The 22,662-nt window shown below is 40.3% G+C and overlaps 1 protein-coding gene across 1 annotated transcript in view; it reads right to left on the reverse strand.

Annotated features, from left to right (window-relative positions):
* cdkal1 (CDK5 regulatory subunit associated protein 1-like 1) overlaps nucleotides 1-22,662 on the reverse strand; it is a 280,453-nt gene that overhangs the window by 92,518 nt on the left and 165,273 nt on the right. Inside the window, exon 10 of the mRNA XM_022193047.2 lies at nucleotides 20,840-20,985. Coding sequence (XP_022048739.2) covers nucleotides 20,840-20,985 — 146 coding nt within the window. The remainder of the gene's footprint in view (nucleotides 1-20,839; nucleotides 20,986-22,662) is intronic.

Below are 22,662 nucleotides of genomic sequence, written 5' to 3' on the forward strand. Positions count from 1 at the left end.
TAATTTTGTTGTGCAATGACAATAAAGATTCTATTCTATTTTATTCGATGGCATGCAGAAACACACATTTATTTCAATTGATGTTGACAATTATTGATTACTTTAATGGACTCGTTTGAATAATTTCTTTTTTCTACATTCTGAGTTGAATTCAACCACACAGGCAACAAGAAAAACACTCAAGGGAAACGCAGTACTCCACGAAGGCTGCTCAGTTATTTTATGTTTTCCGACGGATAAGTCCTGATAAGTCTGTGGTAAGCGGTGGATTTGTAGTAGGATCGCAATCATGTGATCATCAGCAGGCAGCTAACTTAGCGTTCACTTGTTGTCATAGTTACAGTGAGGCTGTGCCGCTATCTTGTAATGATAAAGAAATCTTTGACATGCATGTCTGTGAAGATGTGGGTGGGAGCATTTGAAGGGCTGGTTTACGGTGTCGCATCACTGCCAAAATCTAATCAGTGTCATTTTGTGTAGTTTGTGACCTTTCCGGAAAATTTCATCCAAATCTGTTAGTCTATTTTTGAGTAGTGTTGTGCACAGATAAACAAACTGACAAACATAAGTCGACTGTCATAATTCCACCAGGGAGTGTTAATGTTAGCACAAGTAAAGCCATGGAGGTGCAAGAAAGGCTACACTGACGCACCATACTGGGTTTCCAGTGGCTGGCCTGGATCAGGCTTCACCGGATGGGATTAAGTCTCACTTCGATGGAGGTGGTTTGGGACTCAGGGCTGTGGGCGTTTTGTGATTGTGAAGGTCTCTATCAGACTGTGGGTGCAGATAGAGGCCCAGATGGAGCTACTGCACCCTGGAAGGCCACTGGGAAGAACCATAAAGAGGCTTCATTATCCGGGGATATCATAGACTTTGTAGAGAAGAAGGCCTCTTAAGACGAAGGCCTTCACAGTGGTTTGTATCCAATGTATTTAAGTAAAACTATCAAATATTCTATCAGCCCATTTTTCTTCATGAAGTGTCACCAGCAAATTTTTTTATTCACTAAGGCTCCAGTTAAAGTTTGAGATACTTGTTCAGAAAGTGAATTTTCCTCTTAAAATCACAAATCATCCATACAGCAGATGTCTTGCAAAATGAACTTGAGCCTTTAGAGTCTGAACTGTTCTTAAAATAAGTCTGCCATCAAGTGGGTTCATCGAATCCCTCTTCAGCATACAATATCTGGACCAGCACGGCTTTAAAGGTCGTCTTCGTCTGCAGTCATTTACTGAGATTAAACCGCTTTTGAAGACGTGATCAAACCCTCAGAAAGCTGCATCATACGTCTCAGCTCTGAATCTTTACTGAAGTACATTTCATGGAGAGCTGTCAGAGACTTTCAATGAACATTTGCATTGTGTTCAAGGTCACTCCTCGCTCTGCCTTCTTCATTAGTGTTTGCTTGTTTGTCTCTTCAGCTGGAGAACTTTCTCATTTTGTTTTCGCGCGACTGTTTTGCATATGCCTTTCATTTTCAATCTAACCAACCAAACAAAAAAACATCTCAAGTACGCTGGATCACATATATATCAGAAAATAATCCCTGGTGACAGACGGGACCTGAGAAAGGGTGAAGAGTAAGGACACTTGTGAGGAGTGTGAGTAATCACTCAGACACTTAAGTGTTTGATTTAGCTCTGGCAGCTGGAGATAATGGCACTGTCATGTAGCAGCTCAATTTACAGGGAAGCAGAGAGAGAGAGAGAGAGAGAGAGAGAGAGAGAGAAAGAGGTCAGGTTAGTTATCAGTCACTTTCCTCACCACTGCCACCTTAAAGGATGAAGGAGCAGACTGTTAGTACCACCTGAGGTGAAAAACTAGTGGACAAGAGGATTTGAGAAGTTGTACAAGCAAACAATGCTGGCCCTCATACAAACTCAAATAACTTTAGATGCATAACTGACAGCAAACATGACCTGAAAACCTGATTACATCAAAACGGCGGTAATATCCGCACCACTGCAGCTCGGCTAGACGATACAAATTATTTCACTCTGTATGGGAGCCAAGTTGGCAGGTGTATTCTTGCCATTTGCTGTTAAGTAATTCAGAGTACGAAGGATGCCAAAGAGGTTGAAGAGAAGCTGTTACAGAGGTGACAGACGGATTGGTTAAAAGACAGATCGAGGCCGGTGATGGCTTCAGTTGGCCTGAGACAGCTGTCAAAGTGTCAGAATGACTTTCTCACCCTCCATCTTTAGCCCATTCTGTCTTCAAATCCTGGCCTTCTCTCAGTCGTCTGTGTGGAATGACTTTTTTCCACTTATACTCAAGTGTGAACCACATAATAAGTTCCCAGAGCTGTGACAGAGTCTGTTTCGCTCCATCACACTTTGTCATCTTCCTCTCTTAATAATCGTTTATGACTATCTATTTACAAGGTGAAAGATTGGATTCCGTCTGGCATATTTTGACAGAAAGATGAAAGAAAGTGCAATCATTAAATTTTTTAAACCGGGTTTATTTAGGCAAACTCAAAATGAGATAAACATCAGATATTGGATAGAAGTGCAAATGGGTGTGCAAATGGGGTGTGTAAACATGCTGGAGACGCCGGTGGTCTATTAAGCGAATCCCGAGTCATTTGTCTTTAAACCTGCAGTGCAAAATAACCTCTGTCTCTCCGTGTAGCAGGTCATTTGTAAAGATCGAGGTGGCTGCTGTGGAATGAACGGCGAGCCAAGTAAATAATGATCCCGCCGGAGTCATCAGTAAACTTTATCATTTAATGAAACAGCCTGAACACAGCAGAGCAGAACTGCAGTTCAATTTAGCACACACACTTACACATGCTGGCACACACATACTTCATTAGCCTTGGAGAAGGGTAATGAGAACACACACATACACATTCCATTAGTCTGAGGGAGGAGTAATAAGAGCGCACAGACACCACAAATCCATCCACACACACACAGTTATTTCATACACACCGACACCTATGAAGGCTTAAGGAGGGCAGCGGTGCAAAGGCTCGACACTCCTGACTGTCTAGCCAGCCGTTAAATGGACTGTCCGTTTGCACTTTATTTCAATTTAAGCCAACCTTCATTGGCATACCAGTATTATGTGATTCATCCTTCCATCCCGCTGTGCTGACCCGACCCGCGCAGATATGGATAACATCAAGGCCTCGGATAAATGCTGGACATAAAAGCTTTATCTGAATCAAATGAATGGTGGACATGCCTTAAGTGTGGGCTTTTGTGCTCTCTGTATCGAGCCGCTGACCCACAGCCAGTCAGAAATGTTATTAATGACACAAATTGCTAAAGCAAGCAACCACACACATCATGCCTTTGTGTGCAGGCTGAGACACGAGTGGATATTCCAATATATTGAACCATTAGTTATTAAAAGAAGCAACTAACTCAATAAAAGCAGATTAATCGGAACTGTTGGGTTCACAGTTATCAGTGTATCAAAATGTTTTTTGGTGTGCCGCTTTGTTCGGAGCAGCTTACATGCAACAGAAGAAGAGACGATGCTGAAGCTTCCCCGCCAGACAACAGGAAGATTTAAGGGCAGTTCATGGTTGCTGTATCTTTGTGTGCAGACTGATGGGGATTTTGTAAGCTTTAAGTGGATGCACACATGGCTGTACCCTGACAACAAAAGGCAAATGTTGCTGCTATGCTGATGATCAGATTTTCCCTCCTATTGAATGCAGAAAAATACTCAGGGCTGCCGAGCTGGCTTCTGGATGGAAGGACTGTGATTTTGCTCTTTTGCAGGATGTAGCAGCAATTTCAACAGAGTTTAGAATGTAGATTTAAATGAAGTTTGTGTTGAAGTGCGTGAAAAATTGACATTTCCCTTTTTGGCAGTGTATCTGCAACATTATCCTGTCAGCATTTTATTCATTGTCCTGTTGACTAAAAAGCATTTGGCTCATTTTAACGAAGGAAACATGTCAGGTAGGCACTGATTGATTATGTCAGACAAGTTCTTCGTCATTCTCAAGAAAAACGCCACACAATCTCAGCTTAATGACTCTTAAAATGATCTGTTGATGATCACAACCAACCGCAGCATCAGTCTTTCCTTGATGTCACTGCTGTCTTCTCTTACTACGGCTCTGAACGGGAATGATATCAACAGATATCACTATTGTTTAACATCAAACTGAGCCAGCTTAACTGAGCGTACCCATAACGGACTTGCTAGACAGCCAACATGCAAACAAACTGAAGGCCAACTCATGCTTTCATGTGCAACGAAAAGAAATGAAGCTCGAAGCAAACACTTCTCTTTGCAATTTACCATTTAAAAAGTTCAATTTAAAAATTTAAGGAGTTTCTGCCAAACTTGGGAGCTGCTTTAATCATAAGGGAAATAAATCTGCCGTACAATTTCATCAAATCTTTTACTAATCACAAAAGGAGCAGACAAAATATCAAAAAATTCTCAGAAAGCAGTGAGCACAGAGGAAGTATTTAAAAAAGAATTTTTAAAGGCCATCCACTATCAGTTCAGTGTATCATTCCTGTGTAGTCTCTACCTGTTATCAAAATTCCTTGGAACAGCATATGCGAGCACACAAAGACAGCAAACATGCACACTCTCTAGTCATTTGTGTACTTGTCACAACAGTAAATAAAGCAACACCAGTCTCATTTGGCAACCTGTATGCTGAGCAGACATGAGGGTTTCTCGGTATTTCAAGTGTCTTTGTCTTGACACCTACAGTTCTCTATAACTTCCATAAAGAGTCCCTTTTACCTGCACATTTACAGGTTGAGAATTCTACTTTGGGGGTCTACTAGAATGTCTTTAGATGCTTTGATGTTAAAAAAACACGTTATTTTCTTCATACAGAACATTAGTGCAGCTCGTCTGTCTGAAATTCTCCATTTGAGTTCCCGTTATTTACCCTCACAGCCCCAAAACCTTAGCCTAGCCGCGCTAGACAACCCACGGCAATGAATTTAATTCTCTGCCAGGGTGGGTCTAGTTACCCTCCATAAGGCTCGAGGTTGGATGCTCCTAAAACTGGCTGGATGAATCACCATGAAGTGTAGAGTCAGAAGGCGGGCGTAACTAAGTGACGACAGAGGCGTGACGATTCTGACAGAAACAACCAGCGCACAATAAACAGTTATCTTTTGACTCGGCTTTGGCCACAGCCCTTAAAGATTTGAAGCTAAAATTCAACTTGAAAGATAAACAAAGGACGGCACTGAAGTGTTTCATTGAGAAGAAAGACGTATTTGGACTTATGCCGACGGGATATGGCAAATCCTTAATATACCAGTTGGCTCCGCTGGTTGGGAAGCTAATGGGACTTAGCCACAATCCGCCAGCGCTCTAGGAACTACGTCAGCCTATTTGTTGCGCTGATTGGTTGTATACCTACCCAATTGCTGCAGAGTGATTTGAAAGACAACCTTTTAGCCCGCCTCCGTCCCTGTCGAGCGGTCCTAGACCCTTGTGTCTTAAGAGCTGGGTCTAGCGCGGCTAGGCTACCAAAACCTACGAGTAGGTTTGAATTTGACATTTAGAGACAATCAGGCAGAAACTATCAAAGCAGAAAGAATTGTGTTGAACCTTCAAATAATCCTTGAAGATATCTGTAAATACAGTTTCATTGGGGAAATTAACCAAATGCAAGCTTAAAATTGTGATGATTTACTGAAATCACTTGTCTTTCCATATGTCTCATTGAATAATTCTCCAAAAATCAAGCGATTCCACCAGATCCTATCATCAAAAATAAAAAAAAAAATCACATTCTGATCTCCACAGAACAACTGGTTCATGATTGGCTCAGCTGTGATCAAATTTCTGAGTTTTCAGTTGAACTTCAGGCATGGTGTCTGCAGAGAGACTGAGAGGAAAATCAAACTGGATATTGGATCAATAAAATGACTGCAGCGCGGCTCAGAAACAGTAAACAGAGGAGCAAGTTGCTGGAAGATACACAAAAATTTAACAAGTCTTTACTTTGACATACACAAACAACTTAAGCTAGAAGTATTCCTCTAGTTGGAATACCTGTGCTAAAATCGTATTAAACAATCAGGCTCGCTCGTGTTTGTTGGTGGCATGTAGTTTAGACAAAAAACATACAGGAATTTAGAAACACACACAAAAACAGGATTGCTAATTCTGCTGCCAGAGATAATCCCCCTCAGGCTAGAATAACTGTTGCACAACAGTTGAGTTAAAAACAGAGCAACACTCGCTTACATCTACTCTCACACAAACAGATTACAGTCCATCAAATGGGAGTGAAACTTCGTGGTTGAAAATAAGCTCTCAGAGGCAGCATGACTCAAACACCGAGCCAGAGAAATGTGATACGACAGAGACTGAGAGACTGAAAGCTGAGTCAGACGGTGAAATACGACTGTGCTGCTCTGGCCCAGTATCAGCTGACATTCAGAGACTGCGTGTGTTCACAGGGAGAGCTCAGGCTCATGGAAAGTTAACACTTTGCTGCCTCGTCCTCTGACATTCCATTATCATCTGGAGAGCTTGTTTACATGTTCACAGTGTCCTGCCACGCTGCCTTACCGCCGGTCATGCATGTCTCTGCAGATGTGGGTGGCAGCATTCAAAGGGTTGGTTTACGGTGTCACAGCTGGTTGTGATGGGAAATCTAAAGTGTTTACACCTGATCTGAAGAGCTGTACACTAACACGGACTGAAAACCATCAGAGGGAGACGTGGTATCGTTTACATGTGGGGATAACGGTGCACGATTTCAAACAGTCACTGCAGAAACACATCATAGTGTCATGAAAAATTGTGTGAGAAATGTAAAAAGTGAGCTAGAGAGAGTGAGCAAAGTTCCTGACTTCTTTCCTCACAGATGGACACGTGTGAAGCAGGTGTGAGCGTCAGTTTCGGAAGGTGACAGAAATACACTCAGAACCTCCTAATCCAATGTCAGAAAGGTGTACGAAGAGAGGCATTGCGAAGCTCTCTGACCATCTGATAAGAAGCTCGGACAGAAGAAAAAGCTGAACTTAAAGCTGGTTTTATGGTCCGTCCTAAACTTTGTCATTTGATGTTCGATAACAGGTGCTCATGTGACTTTATGCCATGATTGGCTACCTGTGGAAATAACAAAGAATCTGGGCTTTATGCTTTTATATTCCACAGTAGCTTGTTTTTTTGTGTTTTTAAACCCTATCCTCGTCACTCTTTCCACTGTTTGGCTCCACTATAAATTAATTTGCATGTCTTACAAACTTGTTTTCGGATCCCAGCCTTAAGTCTAATCTTCCTGTCTGTGTTTATGCGAGTGGATCCAGCACCTAAACACACTATTGGCCTTCTTAGTAAACATAAAGCCACCTCTGGCTGCTTTTTAAGGTGACAACATATGCTTTCTGTACGCTTTCTGAAGCCAAATTGAAATGATGATGCATAAAAATAACAAAACAAGGAATGAGAAGAAACCGTCTCTTTCTTCAGGTTAACCTGATCTTACACAGTTTCAGTTTGATATATCTTTTAGGTGGGAAACCAGTCGGTGTACTTTCCCATGCAGGTCTACAAAAAACAACTGGTACAACAAATACCACCACATCTTATAAGCAAATACAGAAAATGTGGAACAATTGAGGTTGCTGTGAAAACTCAAACATGGCCTCAGTCCTTCAGGGACACAGATAACCTTGAGGCTCATGACTAAAACCCACATGAAAGTGTTTCATTGATAAAAATGACAATGATAAACTAGTCACTTAGCTGAGGACAATATTGACAGACTGCTTCTGAAGACAAGCTGATAATAAACAGGAAGCGTGAGTAATTTTTTAAACTGATGCAGTTTGTGGAAAAAAGAGCACCCTGTTCTAATTTAATCTTCAGGGCGTGTTTCTGTGGCTTTAGGCTGTTTTGCCACCTGCTCTTTGTGACCGCTGGGAGGCTGAAAGTTTCACTGCTGCTCCAACATGTTTTGAAGAAACTCACACACTCTTACATAAGCGCTGACACCACGTCAGTTTCACGCACACACACACCAAACTCCTGCATTTGTATGAGCGATCTGTTACTTTTTTACAAGGCAGGAAGGATGGGTGATACGGTCTGACGGGCCTAATAAGAACTGAACACAAGTTAATAAAGGAAAACTTAACTCTTGTAATTATAGTGAAGCCGTACGTATCTTTTGTGTGTGGTTTATGGGAAGGAAGTGAGGTTTAATCCAGAGGAAGTGTCAATAAGACGGCGATGTGTTAGGAATTGCCAAGAGTCATTATCCACAAGCTGCTTCTCTCTCTCTCACACACACACAAACACACTTCAGTTTCAGCTTGTTGTGAAGTTAATGAGTCGTCTCTGCTTGTCTCCTGTTGTTTAAACGGAGACGATTCACAGCACTAGGCTTGCTGACACACACAGGCAGGTATGTAGGCAGGAAGCTGCCTCCCTCCCTCCTTCACTGCTTCCTGGATTAAATGGCTTCATACACAAACCAACAGGCAACATAAACAAACAGCATAAACAAGTTGACAAGCAGATACAGTCGCAATCACAATCATTCACCCCTGCCTAGAACGTAAAGGTTTACACGTGTTTATGAATGCTTTCCAGCAGAGTTAGTATGAACTGTGTTTCTATGGGCTGGGTGACAAACTGATAATGGAAAAATGCAACATAATCTTCATGAATTTATGCTTGTTTAATCACTTACTTCTACTGGATCAGACTTAAGCCAAAGCGCAGATGCTCATGAGTTAAAAGTCTGCACAGCACTTGTGGAAAATATGGATGTGAAATCTTTGAGCTGCTGGCTGGTGACTTTAAAACACTTGCGTGTGTGTGAGAAGTAAAACAGGCTGTTTGCAGTACGTGCTTTCACTGTGGTTAAAGAGGAGTTTTAAATCAATGACTGAGAGTCAAAACACACAGAAACACAGAACTTCATTTACTTTACTTGCTGAATCATCAGCTGGAGGGAAAGCAGAGGAGAGAGGAGGGTTGAAATGTTGACAAGTGCCGCCAGTGTGGCAGGTTATCGCGGCAATCCCGTCTCGCTCGTTGCTCTCTTCCCGCCTCCCTTCTTTCCCTCTTTTATTTTTTTTCCCTCCACACGAGTCTGATCTGTTTTTCTGTGTTTTGTTTCTTTCCAAAGCCTTCAGGGTACCGCCACCCCTCCCTCAGTCAGTCTGTCCCAGTGAAACATTAGCTCTGGCCGATACCTTAAACCCTGAAGTGAGTGAGTGTGTGAGTGCAAACTAATAAAGGTATCTTCAACAATAAACAGACAGTCTGCACACACACTCTGTGCAGTCACGCTACTGATGCATGTGTCCTGCTGTAACCCGGCGAGGTTTGACAGAACGCCGTCACTCCTCGTGACTAATAGCGATGACTAACTCAGACAGGATACAAACACAACTGTCTTGGAGCCGTTTGTTTGGCAAGAAACAGTTGCTGCACTTAAGAGACACAAAGTTTATCACCAACACGTTGTATCAGTAGCCTCAGCGTCACTTTGGCGGCACATTGCAACACACTGCCACCACATAAAGGTGCCCAGAACACCAGGAAGCCTGAGCAATCAATTTGACTGAAAAGCTGAGACTGAAAAAAAAAGAGTTCATTATTACTTTCCCAGGGCTTCGTCTCGCAGGCACAGACTTATTATTTCTTACTGTAGTGCCAGATATGAGAGTCAGGCTTGAACCAACAGTGCTGTGAAGGCAATATAAGCATTTTACTTTATACCTGCGCTCTGCAAAATGGCAAAAGTTCTCTTTATTTTACTAATGATAGCTCAAGCAGTGTCTTTAAAGCAGGATTAATAATATGCTGAAAAGTCAACTGATAGCGTCGGTGACAACATCAGAGGTTATAGAGTAAAATTTCCCCCATACTCCTGCAAAAGCTCTTTCATTTATATCTTTTAAGCAACACTCAAAACTTGTACTCAATGAAGGACATGAGTACACCCTTGTGAAATATCACTTAAACGTGAAATGATGCACAACTGTATCACCACTCAATAACTGCATTAAATCTACGTTGAACAGCCCAGAATTTGCTCTTACATAAAATCAAAAAGTAACAAAACACAAGCTGTTGCACTTACGCAGCTCCATACCATCACTCTCTCACCTCTGTGCTTCACTAGCGGAACTATGCGTTTACTGTGGTGGTCCTCTAATGAAAAATAAAAACCAAATACTTGAGAGAGACTGTATTTACGATACAGGCTCCAAAGTAAAAGCTTGGCGAAACAAAAAGTGAATACACTTGTGACACACTAGTTAGAAATTCTGTGATTATAGAAATTAAACAAAAAAAATGGTCAGGGAGCACAGGAAAAAAAAAAAAGTTTGCAGCGGTGGATTTGTAGTAGGATTGGAATCATGTGATCATCAGCAGGCAGCTGATGTAGTGTTCACTCGTTGTCAGAGTAACAGTGACGCCGTGCTGCTACCTCACTATGATCCAGACTATAAGCCGCATCACTGCCAAAATCCAATCAGGTGGTGCTTGGATCATTTCTGACCTTCCCTGAAAATTTCATCCAAATCTGTTATTCCATTTTTGAGTAATGTTGCTCACAGATGAATAGACAAATGTACACTGATAGTCACATGACTCCACTGCGTTCCTTGGAGGAGTAATTAAGAACATCTGTGATTTCCAATTAGTCCAATTACACAAACATGGCTGTGAAATGACTTGTGAATGGCAGAACTGTCTCAGTTTTCGCTCCACATGGAAGGAATTGCAGAGGAACTGAAAAATATGATTGTTTGATTGCATATAGATGGAAAAAAATACAGGAATATCCTTGAACAACAATCAGTTGCAGTAATGACGAGATATAGATGCATTAGTAGTAGAGTTGCAGTGATTATTCTCCTAAAATTATTCCACAGACAGTGTCTGCACTACCTTGCTGCACAAACTAGATGGCACGTGCTTCAGAGTTAGTACAAGGGTCATCAGTTGAAAAAGTTTCTGTGACAGGTCAGACATCAGACATCATTGCCTCAAGACTCCAAGACAAAACTTTGCTAGAGAACAGAAAGCCTGATGAACACCGGGGGCTCATTCTGTAGTCTGATGAGATCAACACAAATGTCTCTGGGTCAGATGGGTTCAACACGTTTCACATGAACATGGCCAGGACGACCACAGTGAATGCAGAGTCCTGAAAGTGAAGCACAGAGTTGGGAGCATGATGCAAACAGTGCTGACGAGATGCTATTTATAGATACAAAAGCTTGACAAAAGAGGAATATTCTAGCATGATAACAATCCAGGAAACACTGCCAGTCACACAAGAATTTCTAAAAATGAAAAAACAGGAAAACTATGAACCTGTCCAAGGACATCAGCTGATTTCAATTCAATAGAACACCACCGGGGTATTTTAAAGAGAAAGGTAGAACAATACAACCTCATCCAGAAAAGACCAGAAGGGCAGAACGTCTTCTCAGAAATGCGTGGAACAACGATATACTCCATGCCAAGAGGGATGTCATTAAAAATAAAGGTGGACAAACAAAGCATTGACTTCCAACTGTGGGGCCTGTATTTTTAATATATTAACTCTCAAATGTTAGTCTTTAATTTTATACAACATTAAGTAGCTCACTTCTGCTGTAAATGCAGTTGTAAGAAGTCTCTGCAATAAGTAAAGTGTGAGCAGGTTGAAGCTCTAAAGGACACCACAGAAAAGACCGAATGCTTTATTGCTTTGGTGCTGTAGAAAAATCTTTCTGCCAGAGGTCAGACTGATTACATTCAGAGCAGTAATCGAGGTCAATATAAGCCATGGAAGCAAATCTATTTGTTGTAACATCTCAATGGGTTAAACCAGTGGACTGAAGATGCACACACTGGTAACTAAATGTTTAGATGGAGACTGAATGGGAATGTTGGGTTCTCATAGGTCATGTTAAAAGCCAAAGGTCATTGTACCGTCCAGCTGCTGGGATTACACAGATTAATCACCTGTTGACCTGCTTAAGTCTTCACTGCTTTGGTAAACCAACTGTAAAATCTCCACAGCTGGAGGAGCAGATTTCAACATTTTGAATAATGAAGTGCTGCTTTGAGCTCCTGTTTTCACCCAACAGAAGGATTGTTGCAGAAATTTTGTCTTTCAATAATTCAGAATGATGGAAAGCAGACTGCTTTGACAGATCATCTGTAGCTGACAGCGCTGTGAGTCGCTGAGTCTCCTTGGAAGAAGGACCTTCTGCCCTGAGACTGAAGGGTTTTCAGAGGTCAGGAACATATAACCTCCAGGGAAACCAACCTATCAACCCGAGAGAACTCCCAGAAGGTCTGAGGGCGGCTCAACACCCAGTGATACCCAGTCATTAATCCCTGTCTGATAGAGCGACGCCCTCCCCCCTTGCTGCTCAACACAACTAACCCTAAAGTTCAGTGCCGATTCCTCTTCACACTTACGCAACCAATCCCCAACTCACATAACTAGTCTTTTCCAGGCGTTTCATCTTTGGTCCCAGCAGTTCAAACACACTTAATCCTCCAGAGCAGTTCAGGGAAAAATCTGCCCAGATATTACTGCAAACAACTGTGGAAAATCCTCTGACCACGTTCACTCCCTCTGTAACAGCCTTATTCCACCATAACAGGATTTCCTCCATACATCACCACATAAAGACTGCACTTCATTATGTGGATTTAATTGATCGAAGCTGAGAGAAAAGAGTGGAAAAAATATGGTCTGAATTGGCAGACGAGAACAAATGAACCATTTTAATGAAATAATTATTCTACTGATTGTTTGAATTATTCATGGCAGAAAACAATTGACTTATAACAACCAAAAATTAGTTATGTTCTTGAAAAGACAGTTTTTTAATTCAGTCTTTTCCTCTGTGGATGATTCAAGTGGGAAGCTCTGTGCACCAAAATTTGCAGTGTGAATTAGGTTAAATATTTAAGCAGTGGGATTAAACATTATATGGAAATAATGTCATGATCCCAGCATGGAAAAATAAGAAAAGCACAGCAATTAAATAATGCGCAGCAAAAATGTTAGGATTCTAAAAAATAATATACTCACGATGCATTATTAACTTTGAGGGTCAATAATGTTCAAACTGTCTTGCATAAGGACCACAATCTTGGAGGAACAACGGAGGACTGATTTTCTTTCTCCAAGTCATGTTTCATTAACGTCTGAGAAGGTTAGCCCTCTTTCTTTGTATTGCACATACAGACTTAATTTGTGTTTTAAATTCTTCCCCTGGAGACTCACTGCAACAATTTCTAGTTGTCTAGATGGAAAGTTTGTAGCTTAGATGCTTATGACGGTACCATTTATAGCTTCATGATTTAATTTGTGAACAATAAAACTACAGTTTCCTCAGAACGACTGCAGTGTAAAATTTCACGAGTCATTAACTCCCAACTGAGGAGCAGCAGGAGCTGAAGGTTCAGTGTTCTCTTAGTTTTTGAAGGAGTTCAGAATTTCATGTTCATTCTTTGAACTCTAACAGTGATCCTGACTGCCTCATAATTATTTATTTTTGACTGACACTGTGCTGTTTAGATTTCTTTTCATTTTTTTTTCAATAGTTAAATTCATCCAGTTCAAGGAGAAGTTAAATATTTTACTTACTTTGAATGTCCCTGTTCACACAGAAATTCTTTAGCAGAAAAGAAACACATACAGGAAAGAAAACGCTACCTGTTAAGCTACTTTTAAAAATGCCCAAACAAACGTACTCTGCATTTTACAGCAACGCTCAAGATTGTCCAGGGTGAAGGATTTCAAGGAGAGGCGTCGTGTGAATGTGTGTGTACTGGTTTCCACTGATAAGGAAGGTCGAAGGACTGCGACCTCTGGTGACCTCTGCAGCATTGCAGCCACTAAGCTGTTTATAAAGAGAAATGCATTTATCTGCTGCTGTGTGTGTCGATCAGATAAGTCCTGGTCTCACACCGTGTCATTCTTTAAGGTGAACTTCTGATGCTTTAACAAAGGACTAATTGTGAGAATCGAGGTTAACCGTCGCCTGTGAGGATGAGTCGCTGCTTAACCAAACACACCCACGGAGCAGTGTGGGGTTTCTATGGCAAGAGGCGGAAACAGACGAAAATAAAGTTACAAAACAGGCCGATGTAGAGATGAGCAGATCAGGAGATCAGTGAGAAATTCCCAAATCAGACACATGTGAAAGAAAATGCAAGCCTCTCAGTAAAAGGAAAGACATGTAAGAATACTTTTAATGAATAATTATCGTGTTCACATCATACTAAACTTTGCAATTAATCCAGAATGACAAAGTCCACTGAAAAGATGACGTGTTGAGTCCAGACAAAGTGGAGGACACTAAGCAGTTTCTTTCATTTTTCTTCACTGTGGTTCATTTTCTACTGCAATCTAAAGACCTGCTGCTCTATGAAAACAGAATAACATGAAGAAGGAGACAGAACTCAGTAATGTCCTCTGTCAGTAGGACACAGTTACTGTATATTGCTGTGAATCATGAAGAAAGAAAAAACTAAATTGAATTTCTTTGATTATGTATTTTATGGAAGTTGAAACAACTTTCTTTTTAAAGTGCCTACAGATCTCACCGCCAGCCATTAATTTGTTCCAGGTTGCATCCTAAAATCCCATCTTAAAGGCATGTAACCCCTAAAAAAATGCATTTTTGGTTACTAAGGGTACATTTTTATACCTTTTGTCCATGAAAATGTTCACTTCCTGTCTTAAACTGGAGTAAATGCAACTCTAAACTGTAAATCCATGAAGTCCTTGTCTCCCTGTCCATGCAGCTAGGCACTCCAGCTCACCTGCAGCTCAAACACTGTAAAACTACTCTACACTACACGATGACAAGTTCTGATGCTGCAGGAATTCAGAAAAAACATAAATCTCAGCGTGTGCTTTTGAGACGCTGCAGCTTCGGGGTGGAAACGCTCAGCTATATGGAACCAGCTGCTTTCAGTCATGATACATCTTCTAGCATATAAAAAACCTTGTTAACATGGTAAAAAACTTGATTTAGAGGCTCCTGTAACACACAGAGAGCTGCACACCAACACTTGTCCTTGGCATCCCTCGTCTCTCGCTAACCCTCCTGTTTAGCTCTCTCTGTTGTGTCTTAAATTTCCTCTCAAAGACCCACAGCCCTGGACGAGGTGCTTTGAAAAGAACCTGTATGTTTAACACGTGCACACTCCTGCACGCTCTTATTCTTCCCCTCTCACACACAGCGGGTGTGTTTTTTGGCCGGTCTGGAGTCCTGGCTGCTCTCCCAGACCCTGAACTGCACCCCAGCCGTTACTGCTGCAGCCAAATGGGTCAGAACACTGGATTGATTTCACACAACCGACATCACCCATTTGTGTTTCAATGCGTGTTTATGCAACAGATGCCAGAAACTGAGTAACCCCCCTCCTCCATTACCACCACCACCACACACACAAACACAACTCGCACAAAGACACTTTATGGACTGCATGTGGATAGCTAGTGTGTTTATGTGTCTTTGCAGCTCCCCCAATCTTTCAGCTCAGTGTATACAGATTTTCATCAGATCTGTGTCACTATGTCAGAATTTCTGCTGAAAACAAACAAATGTAAAAAAAAAAAAAAAAAAAGGACAGAGACGCTGCAATGACTGAAAAATTGTCTAGAGAGCAAAGCTGTACATATCAGAATAAGCATCTATGTATTACTCGACTTAAAAGCCTTTCAAAGGGAGCTTAAAACAAGATTCAGAGAGCTGTAGGTTTTAATTAACACACCTAATCAGAGGCTAAAGACAGGTGAGAATACAATATTAAATTGGGGAACATGCTTAGACACATGTACAGAGAACAGACAAAGGACAGAAATGTAAATTAAAATGTTGACTCTGGGGCTGCACAGTGGATTGGTGGTTAGCACTTTCGCCTGGCTAGAAGAGGCCCGATTCGCATCCCGGCCTTCCCAAGATCTTTCTGCATGAAGTTTTGCATGCATGGGTTTTCTCCAGGTACTCCGGCTTCCTCCCACAGTCCAAAAATATGCTGAGGTTAATTGGTGATTCTAGATTGTCCGTAGGTGTGAATGCGAGTGTGATTGTGATTGTTTGTCTGTATATGTAGCCCTGGGATGGACCGGCGACCTGTCCAGGGTGTCCCCTGCCTTTACCCAAAGTCAGCTGGGATATGGAATAAATTTCCTATCATAATTCAAGAGCATTTTAAATTGATTTGAGGGCAGCATTTATCGATTTCGTTCTCAGATTTCGTGATATTGTCTCTCTGAACTCTGCTCTCACGCTCAAAGTTGCTCTTCGCGTGCTCAAACTGTGTCCTCGCACTCGGTTACGATGCTGCTCGCGCAGATTTCTTGCGCTCAAACTCAAACTCTTCCTCTTGCTCTCACGGAACTTCTGTTCCCTGATCTCTGCTCTGCTCTCAGATTTTTGTGTATCAACGCTGTCAACCAATAGAAGGCCGGCTAGCTTTGACCAATCACATTATCCCTGTTTGTATACAGGTGCGTTCGCTGTTTTTCCGAGGAGCGTCGCATACGGGCGGGCACTCTTTCAACAGGTTTTATCCGCTCCCTACCGTTTTCTCCACCAGGACACCTCAAAGAGCAGTGTTCGATGCCGCTATTATTATACAATATAGCCATTTTAATGAGAAGCTCGGATGTTGTTGCATGTATTGAATGATATTTTATTCCAACGGTGGTCATAAAAAAAAAGAAATCACATTTATTACAGCCCCAGAGGTAGGGAGTGGATAAAACCTAAATGCCGCACCCCAATTGCAGCATTTATTAGTGCCAGAAATTTTAAGAACAGAAACAATCATTAGATGTGCCATTCAGTGGGAAAACCTGACTAAATCTAACCTTAAAGCTGGGATATTTCACTAAAATCCTTTCTTTATACATCACATTAAAAAAAAGCTAAATAAAACTGTTGTCTTACCAGTTTCTCTAAAAAAAAATCTACATGTTTCTTGGTGCAACCAAGAGTGATTTAGGGATTCGGCTACAACTCAGTGTTTAGCGGCCAAAACTCAAGGACTTTTTACTTTGAATGGGTTGAACTGCAGGCTTACATTAGTAAATAGTAAGATGGCTAGAGTATGTAAAGTAACCTTGGTTTTACAGTGCCAGTAACACCTAGGAGCACTTTGAAACATTTCGCACAAGCCTTTTTTTATTTGTGGAATAAATTCAGCTTTGCTATGATTTATGGTATTATCATTTTTGCTAAACTGTACAAAAGCCATGTTTCAGTTCTAGATATTTGTATGCGTGGTTGTATTATTTCTATAGAGGTGCAGGAATTTATATTGCAGAGAGATGTGAGCCCAAGGGGGCGCAGATAGTTTGAGTTCAGAGAATTAAAATCTGACCTAAAAGATGAATCAATTCTGAAAACAGCTGCAGATTAATCTATCAGGAAATATACACTGATACATGACAAAAGCATCAAAGACAGAACAGATGTGAGTTCAGTTTGGTTTCTACACAGTGCCAGAAGGGAAATAAACAGGAGGTTGGAAAGAACAGATGAGAAAAAGGTTGAAGAGAGAGAAAAGGCAACCTGCAGGTGTGTCAAAGTGATGTGAAGACTCTCAATATATACAAACAAATATCACAAATGTGAGTGGCAGCAAACTTCGTCCAGGACAGAGTTGAAATATCGATAGCTGGACGGTGATTTGGATAAAAGTCGTCACTCAGATTTAGATTTTATATTCAAGCCTGCTTGGCTTTGACCTACATGGAGCAGTTCCATGAACTCTATTGATTGTTGGAGCACATGAATCTTATCCGCTAAGAGCAAACATGATCTTCCACATCATAAAACATGTACGTGAACGTATATCTATTAAGATTGAGATCTATACATAGGAACCAATCTAACATAATTCAACCAATACAAGAGCTGCAGCTAACATTTAGTGTATTTAATATGTATGTTCACATAATCATGCAGCTATATGCAGAGTTAATCATGTCCATTCTGTGATCCGACTTGTGTTTAGTCTATCGCCGTCACAATCTCTTCATATCTCTGCCAGTATATAATCAATGAGGCTGATATACGCTGTACTGCTCCCATCTTAAAACCACATATGGTGCTTTAAATTCCAGGAAAAATAGAAGGTTATCATCTGGCAAAAGCATCAGCATGTTTAAAAAAGCCACCGCATCCATAAACATGCTCTAAATCTTACAAAAGCACCTAAAGATTTAAGACGGAAATATGACACAAACTCATTTTCATATGAATCCCTTCACAGCGTTTCATAATAGCATCAAATCTATATTTATTCACCGCTCTGACACGCACTGCCATAATTAATCACACTCAAATTCAATGACAGATTATCTTCCATACAGTAGAAGATTAGGTTTGCTTCTTTCAGGCAAAGTCAGAGGTCAAATCTGTGGTTTCAGAAATGTACACATTTAACTTTGAAATCCGTGTGTAGATTTTGCAGGAACATTTGTTTGAACACGAAGCCTGTGAGGAATCAGGGCTGAACCACTCGTACAGTTCTGCTTTAACTTGTCAATTTATTCCAAGTTTGAAATGTTTAACCTTGGAGAGTGATGTCCTGATGAAAGACAGACGCTCAGCGGCAAAGGTGGGATGTAGAAAGGAGAACACATCAATGCTGCACTTCTGAAACATGGATTGATTTTTGTGCTGCTAAAAGGAAATCTTACTGTCACACTTTGTAAAGAGCTCCCATTTATGGGATATCGGCACAAAAGCTGCGATAATTACATGTTTCATTAGTAGTTTCTTTCTCCCTGACGCATACATTTATCTGGAGCTAAAGTTTAAGGTTTAAATCTTTCAGTTTGTTTAGTATTTAGCTTTACATTTAGTGTTTCTAAGATACCAGAGCAGCTTCCAAATGACAAACCGCAACAAAAGGAACTAATGCACAAGTATGAGTGGATATGGCAGGAAACGGAACCAAAAAACGAGCCAAAAGCATCACTAGGCTAATAAAGAGATGCTCCGGAAGTAAATACTCATCAGAACTCACATTCAAACACATCGTCATACAGTTCACATCTGACACAGCGTATCATGATTTGTTTTGATTTGAGTCAAATGAAAAAAGATCTTCAGAAAATTAAATTATCATGATTCCAGAATTATGCCTTCGGTGTGACAGCTGCCTATATACTGAAACAACACCAAAAATCTACTACATCAGGGAAAATATTGTATCAATACGACAGAACATGCGACTAAAAATCTGTCCTTCTTTTAAACTAAATATAGTAAAAATATTTTCACAGCTTTGATGTAAGAATGTGGAGGACGTTAAAATGTATATCTTGGTACAATATCACGTGAATTCCGAATATTTCACATTTTAAAAATCCCGTGCCATATCTATCTTTCTACACATACTAGAATGCATTCTATTTCTTTCCAGCTATGTACAATCCGTGCAGTAATAGCACTCTGTCAGTATTTCTATTCATCAAAAAACCTGTGCAAAACCACTGATATGTGCAAGAATGAACTAGTACTTATGCATATTTGGGTTTATTTTATTTTTTATACTTCACTCCTCAGTTGTTTGAATTGTCTTTGCTGCTGTAACATTGCAAAATTCCAGCTGTAGGACTAATCTCTCTTATCTTGAAAGAAGAAGCCCTAAAACAACTGGAGCTAGTTACTGCACCACAGCATGTTCGTATTTTTTAATATCCATCCATAAATGGAGGACAGTTCAAGCAGTATTTTAGTGCACATTTTAATACGTTTGCTCTTTCTGCAGGGATTCAGTTGATCTTTAGAACTGGTGCTGCTGCAGCTTTGTGCTACAAATCTAAAGCCAAATGAAACACTCAAGATTGTTCCTGATTACTTCAACAAATGTTAAAAAAAAGTTGCATGTCACAAAATATATTTGAGGGCATGTTGTAATTATGATACTAAACCTAAAGGAGCTCTTTGCACATCTATTTCATGAGGCAAGTTTATGCTAGAGGTACAAGTATGTCTACAAATGTGCACACTGTTTAACTTGCAAAAGTATCTTAATTGGTGCAATGTTTCAGTGCTGGACCTTCATCAGGAAAATAGTTTGGTACAAAGTCAGAAGACATCTAAAATAATGGGTTCTCTGACTCAGTCACCAATAAACAAACTCTACATACAGTACCTGTTTCCCTCGGGATTAATAAAACACCAAAAGAATACAGATAATTCTCCATTCTATACAGAACATGAGAGTGAACAACAATGCAAAGAGAAACACTGATATTACCTCAAAAATATTCACAGTGTTGGTATATTTCTAGGAAAAAAATACTTCAGGACTGTTGCAATGACAATTTGGGTCTAGACCTGCAAATAGTTATGCAAACTGGTTGATTTGTGTTGGAGAGGAAACTATTTTCCCGATGAAGGTCCAGCACTGAAAACATTGCACCAATAAATGCATCTTTGCAAGTTAGACGCTGTGCAGAGGTCTGTTAGAAGCTTTTGTATTCGTGTTATCAATCACATTCATTAACCCATCGCTCTTTAAATCCATTGAACTGGCGAAAGATTGACATATTTTGCTTTGAGTGTCGACTTTGTGGAGAAATATGGCGCCCAAAATGGCGGCAGAGAGTGGACACACGGACACCTGCTGTTTCACACCGAAGAAACTCAGAGCGTGATTCTTATAGGGGATAGTGCTTTTTACTGCAGGGTGCTGCAATACCTTTAAAGTGCCGGCATACTGTAGTAAACTTTATTCATGTGAAGATGAAATCTATGCTTTCAAAGTTTCTAGAGGTAGTTGCACAAATGCACACTTGTGTACAAACAGACACATCCGGACAACATATGCGACTGAAGGTTGCGGCAGCCCATGAGGAGTCCACATCCCGCCTTACCTCTCCTTCAGGAAGTCCACCACTCGTTTGAAGTCGTCGATGCAATACTCCCTCTTCATGTCCATCAGAACACTGTCTGAGGCCGACTGCACAGGAACGTGGAGGAAGGCGTAGACTCGCGGATGGTTCAGAATCTTCGCCATCTCCTGATGAGACCCAGAGGAAGGGGAAAAAAAAGTTGCGTGGTGAGAAAAGAGGGTGAGAGCAGCAAAATTCACAGATTTTTCTACATGTTTGACATTCAAATTGGAGTCGAAAATGCTGTTTTTCATCTGTGTCATCAGAATGAGCGACAACAGATTGATTGTGGTTGTGTGTAACTTAAAAACTACAACATGTTAAAACACACAGCACAAATCCTACTAATTATTATTATAAGTGCAAACATTTGCAATTAACCTGCCAAATATAGTGGACAAAACAGTACAAATTCCTAACAAGAAGTCTATGAGTCAATGATTTAAAGCAAAAATATTTAACCGAGACAATTATTTTCATGCGAGCGCAAGTTTTAGTCAACTGAAGTGAACCAAAGGTGGTAGAAGCAGAATCTGTGGTGAATGATAGCTGCTGGCTCTGAATAAAACGAAGGCTCCATCAACATTCCTGCCTCCTTTCACTTCAGACCTTCTACAATAAACCGCCGCTTTCTCTTACTTTTTTTTTTTTCATTTCTCCTTTTTGTATCGCCAAAATAAAAGAAAAAGCGGCTTGGGGAATTCAGCGTGTACACCAAACAGATCTTAAGTTCAAGGAGTCAAGGTTGCTCCAGTAGGGGCCCTTTATGTCTGAAAAGTCAAGAGCTTTTACGGAAGCATGCAGGTCCCCATTTCACATGAAAATGGTGAAGTGGGGGGGAAAGACAGATTTATGAGGTCTATAATTAACTCAGTGAGGGTCACTTTGTACCTTTTATGCAATTACTTAGGTGCTGTACCTTCTGGAGGCTCTGTAATACTAAAAGCAGGATTTAAGTATAGAAATCTACAATTAAAGTTGTTAAAAAAATGTGCAAAAAAACCAAAGACACTAAAGGATGAAGCTGGCAGGAGGCTTTGTTCAAGAAAGCTCTCTTTATTTTAATAATATTATTAATAATAGTATCTTTATATACGTAGCACTTTCTAAAAACAGAGTTTACAAAGCGCTTTACAGACAGGACAAGTAAGAAAAGAAAAAGAGTCAGGAAAAACACGGTAAAAGATTCTCACAATAAATGAGCACATCAGATACAATAATAAAATGTCACGTCTGAGTAACAGAATGAGTGGAATATAAGAAATAAGACTGTAAAACCAGAAACACAAGGCTAAAAATAACAATATTAGTAGTAAAAAACTAGAATGCAAACATATATAAGTTAATAAGCAAAGGGGAAAAGAGGGTAAAATGAACAATAAAATAGAGAAAGTTAAAAAATCAATTAGATGATAAAATTAAAAGATAAAAATAATAATAACAGAAATAGATGAGTTTGTAGACTTACAACAGCTCAAATCACAAAGAAAAATTCCGGATATTGTCTGCTAAATGGCATTAATTATATGATATTATATTGAGATGTTTGGAATAAATATATATATATATTTATTAAAACTGAATTTTCCAGTTGAAACATTGGGCAGCGGTTTGTATATATTAATGTCACAGATTCTACACTTTTCTTTTATCAGGAAAACTGCATTTTAACAGCCTGATTAATTAGCAGAGAGCTGGCAAGTTTTTCTCTTTCATTCTCTCTTTAATTTGCTCAGTAAACGAAGTGAAGAGAGCGCAGATGTCAGATTTTCCTGATGGACATAATCAGGATGCTATCATCGCCA

Source organism: Acanthochromis polyacanthus, chromosome 12 (assembly GCF_021347895.1).
Source record: "Acanthochromis polyacanthus isolate Apoly-LR-REF ecotype Palm Island chromosome 12, KAUST_Apoly_ChrSc, whole genome shotgun sequence".
Lineage (NCBI taxonomy): Eukaryota > Metazoa > Chordata > Actinopteri > Pomacentridae > Acanthochromis > Acanthochromis polyacanthus.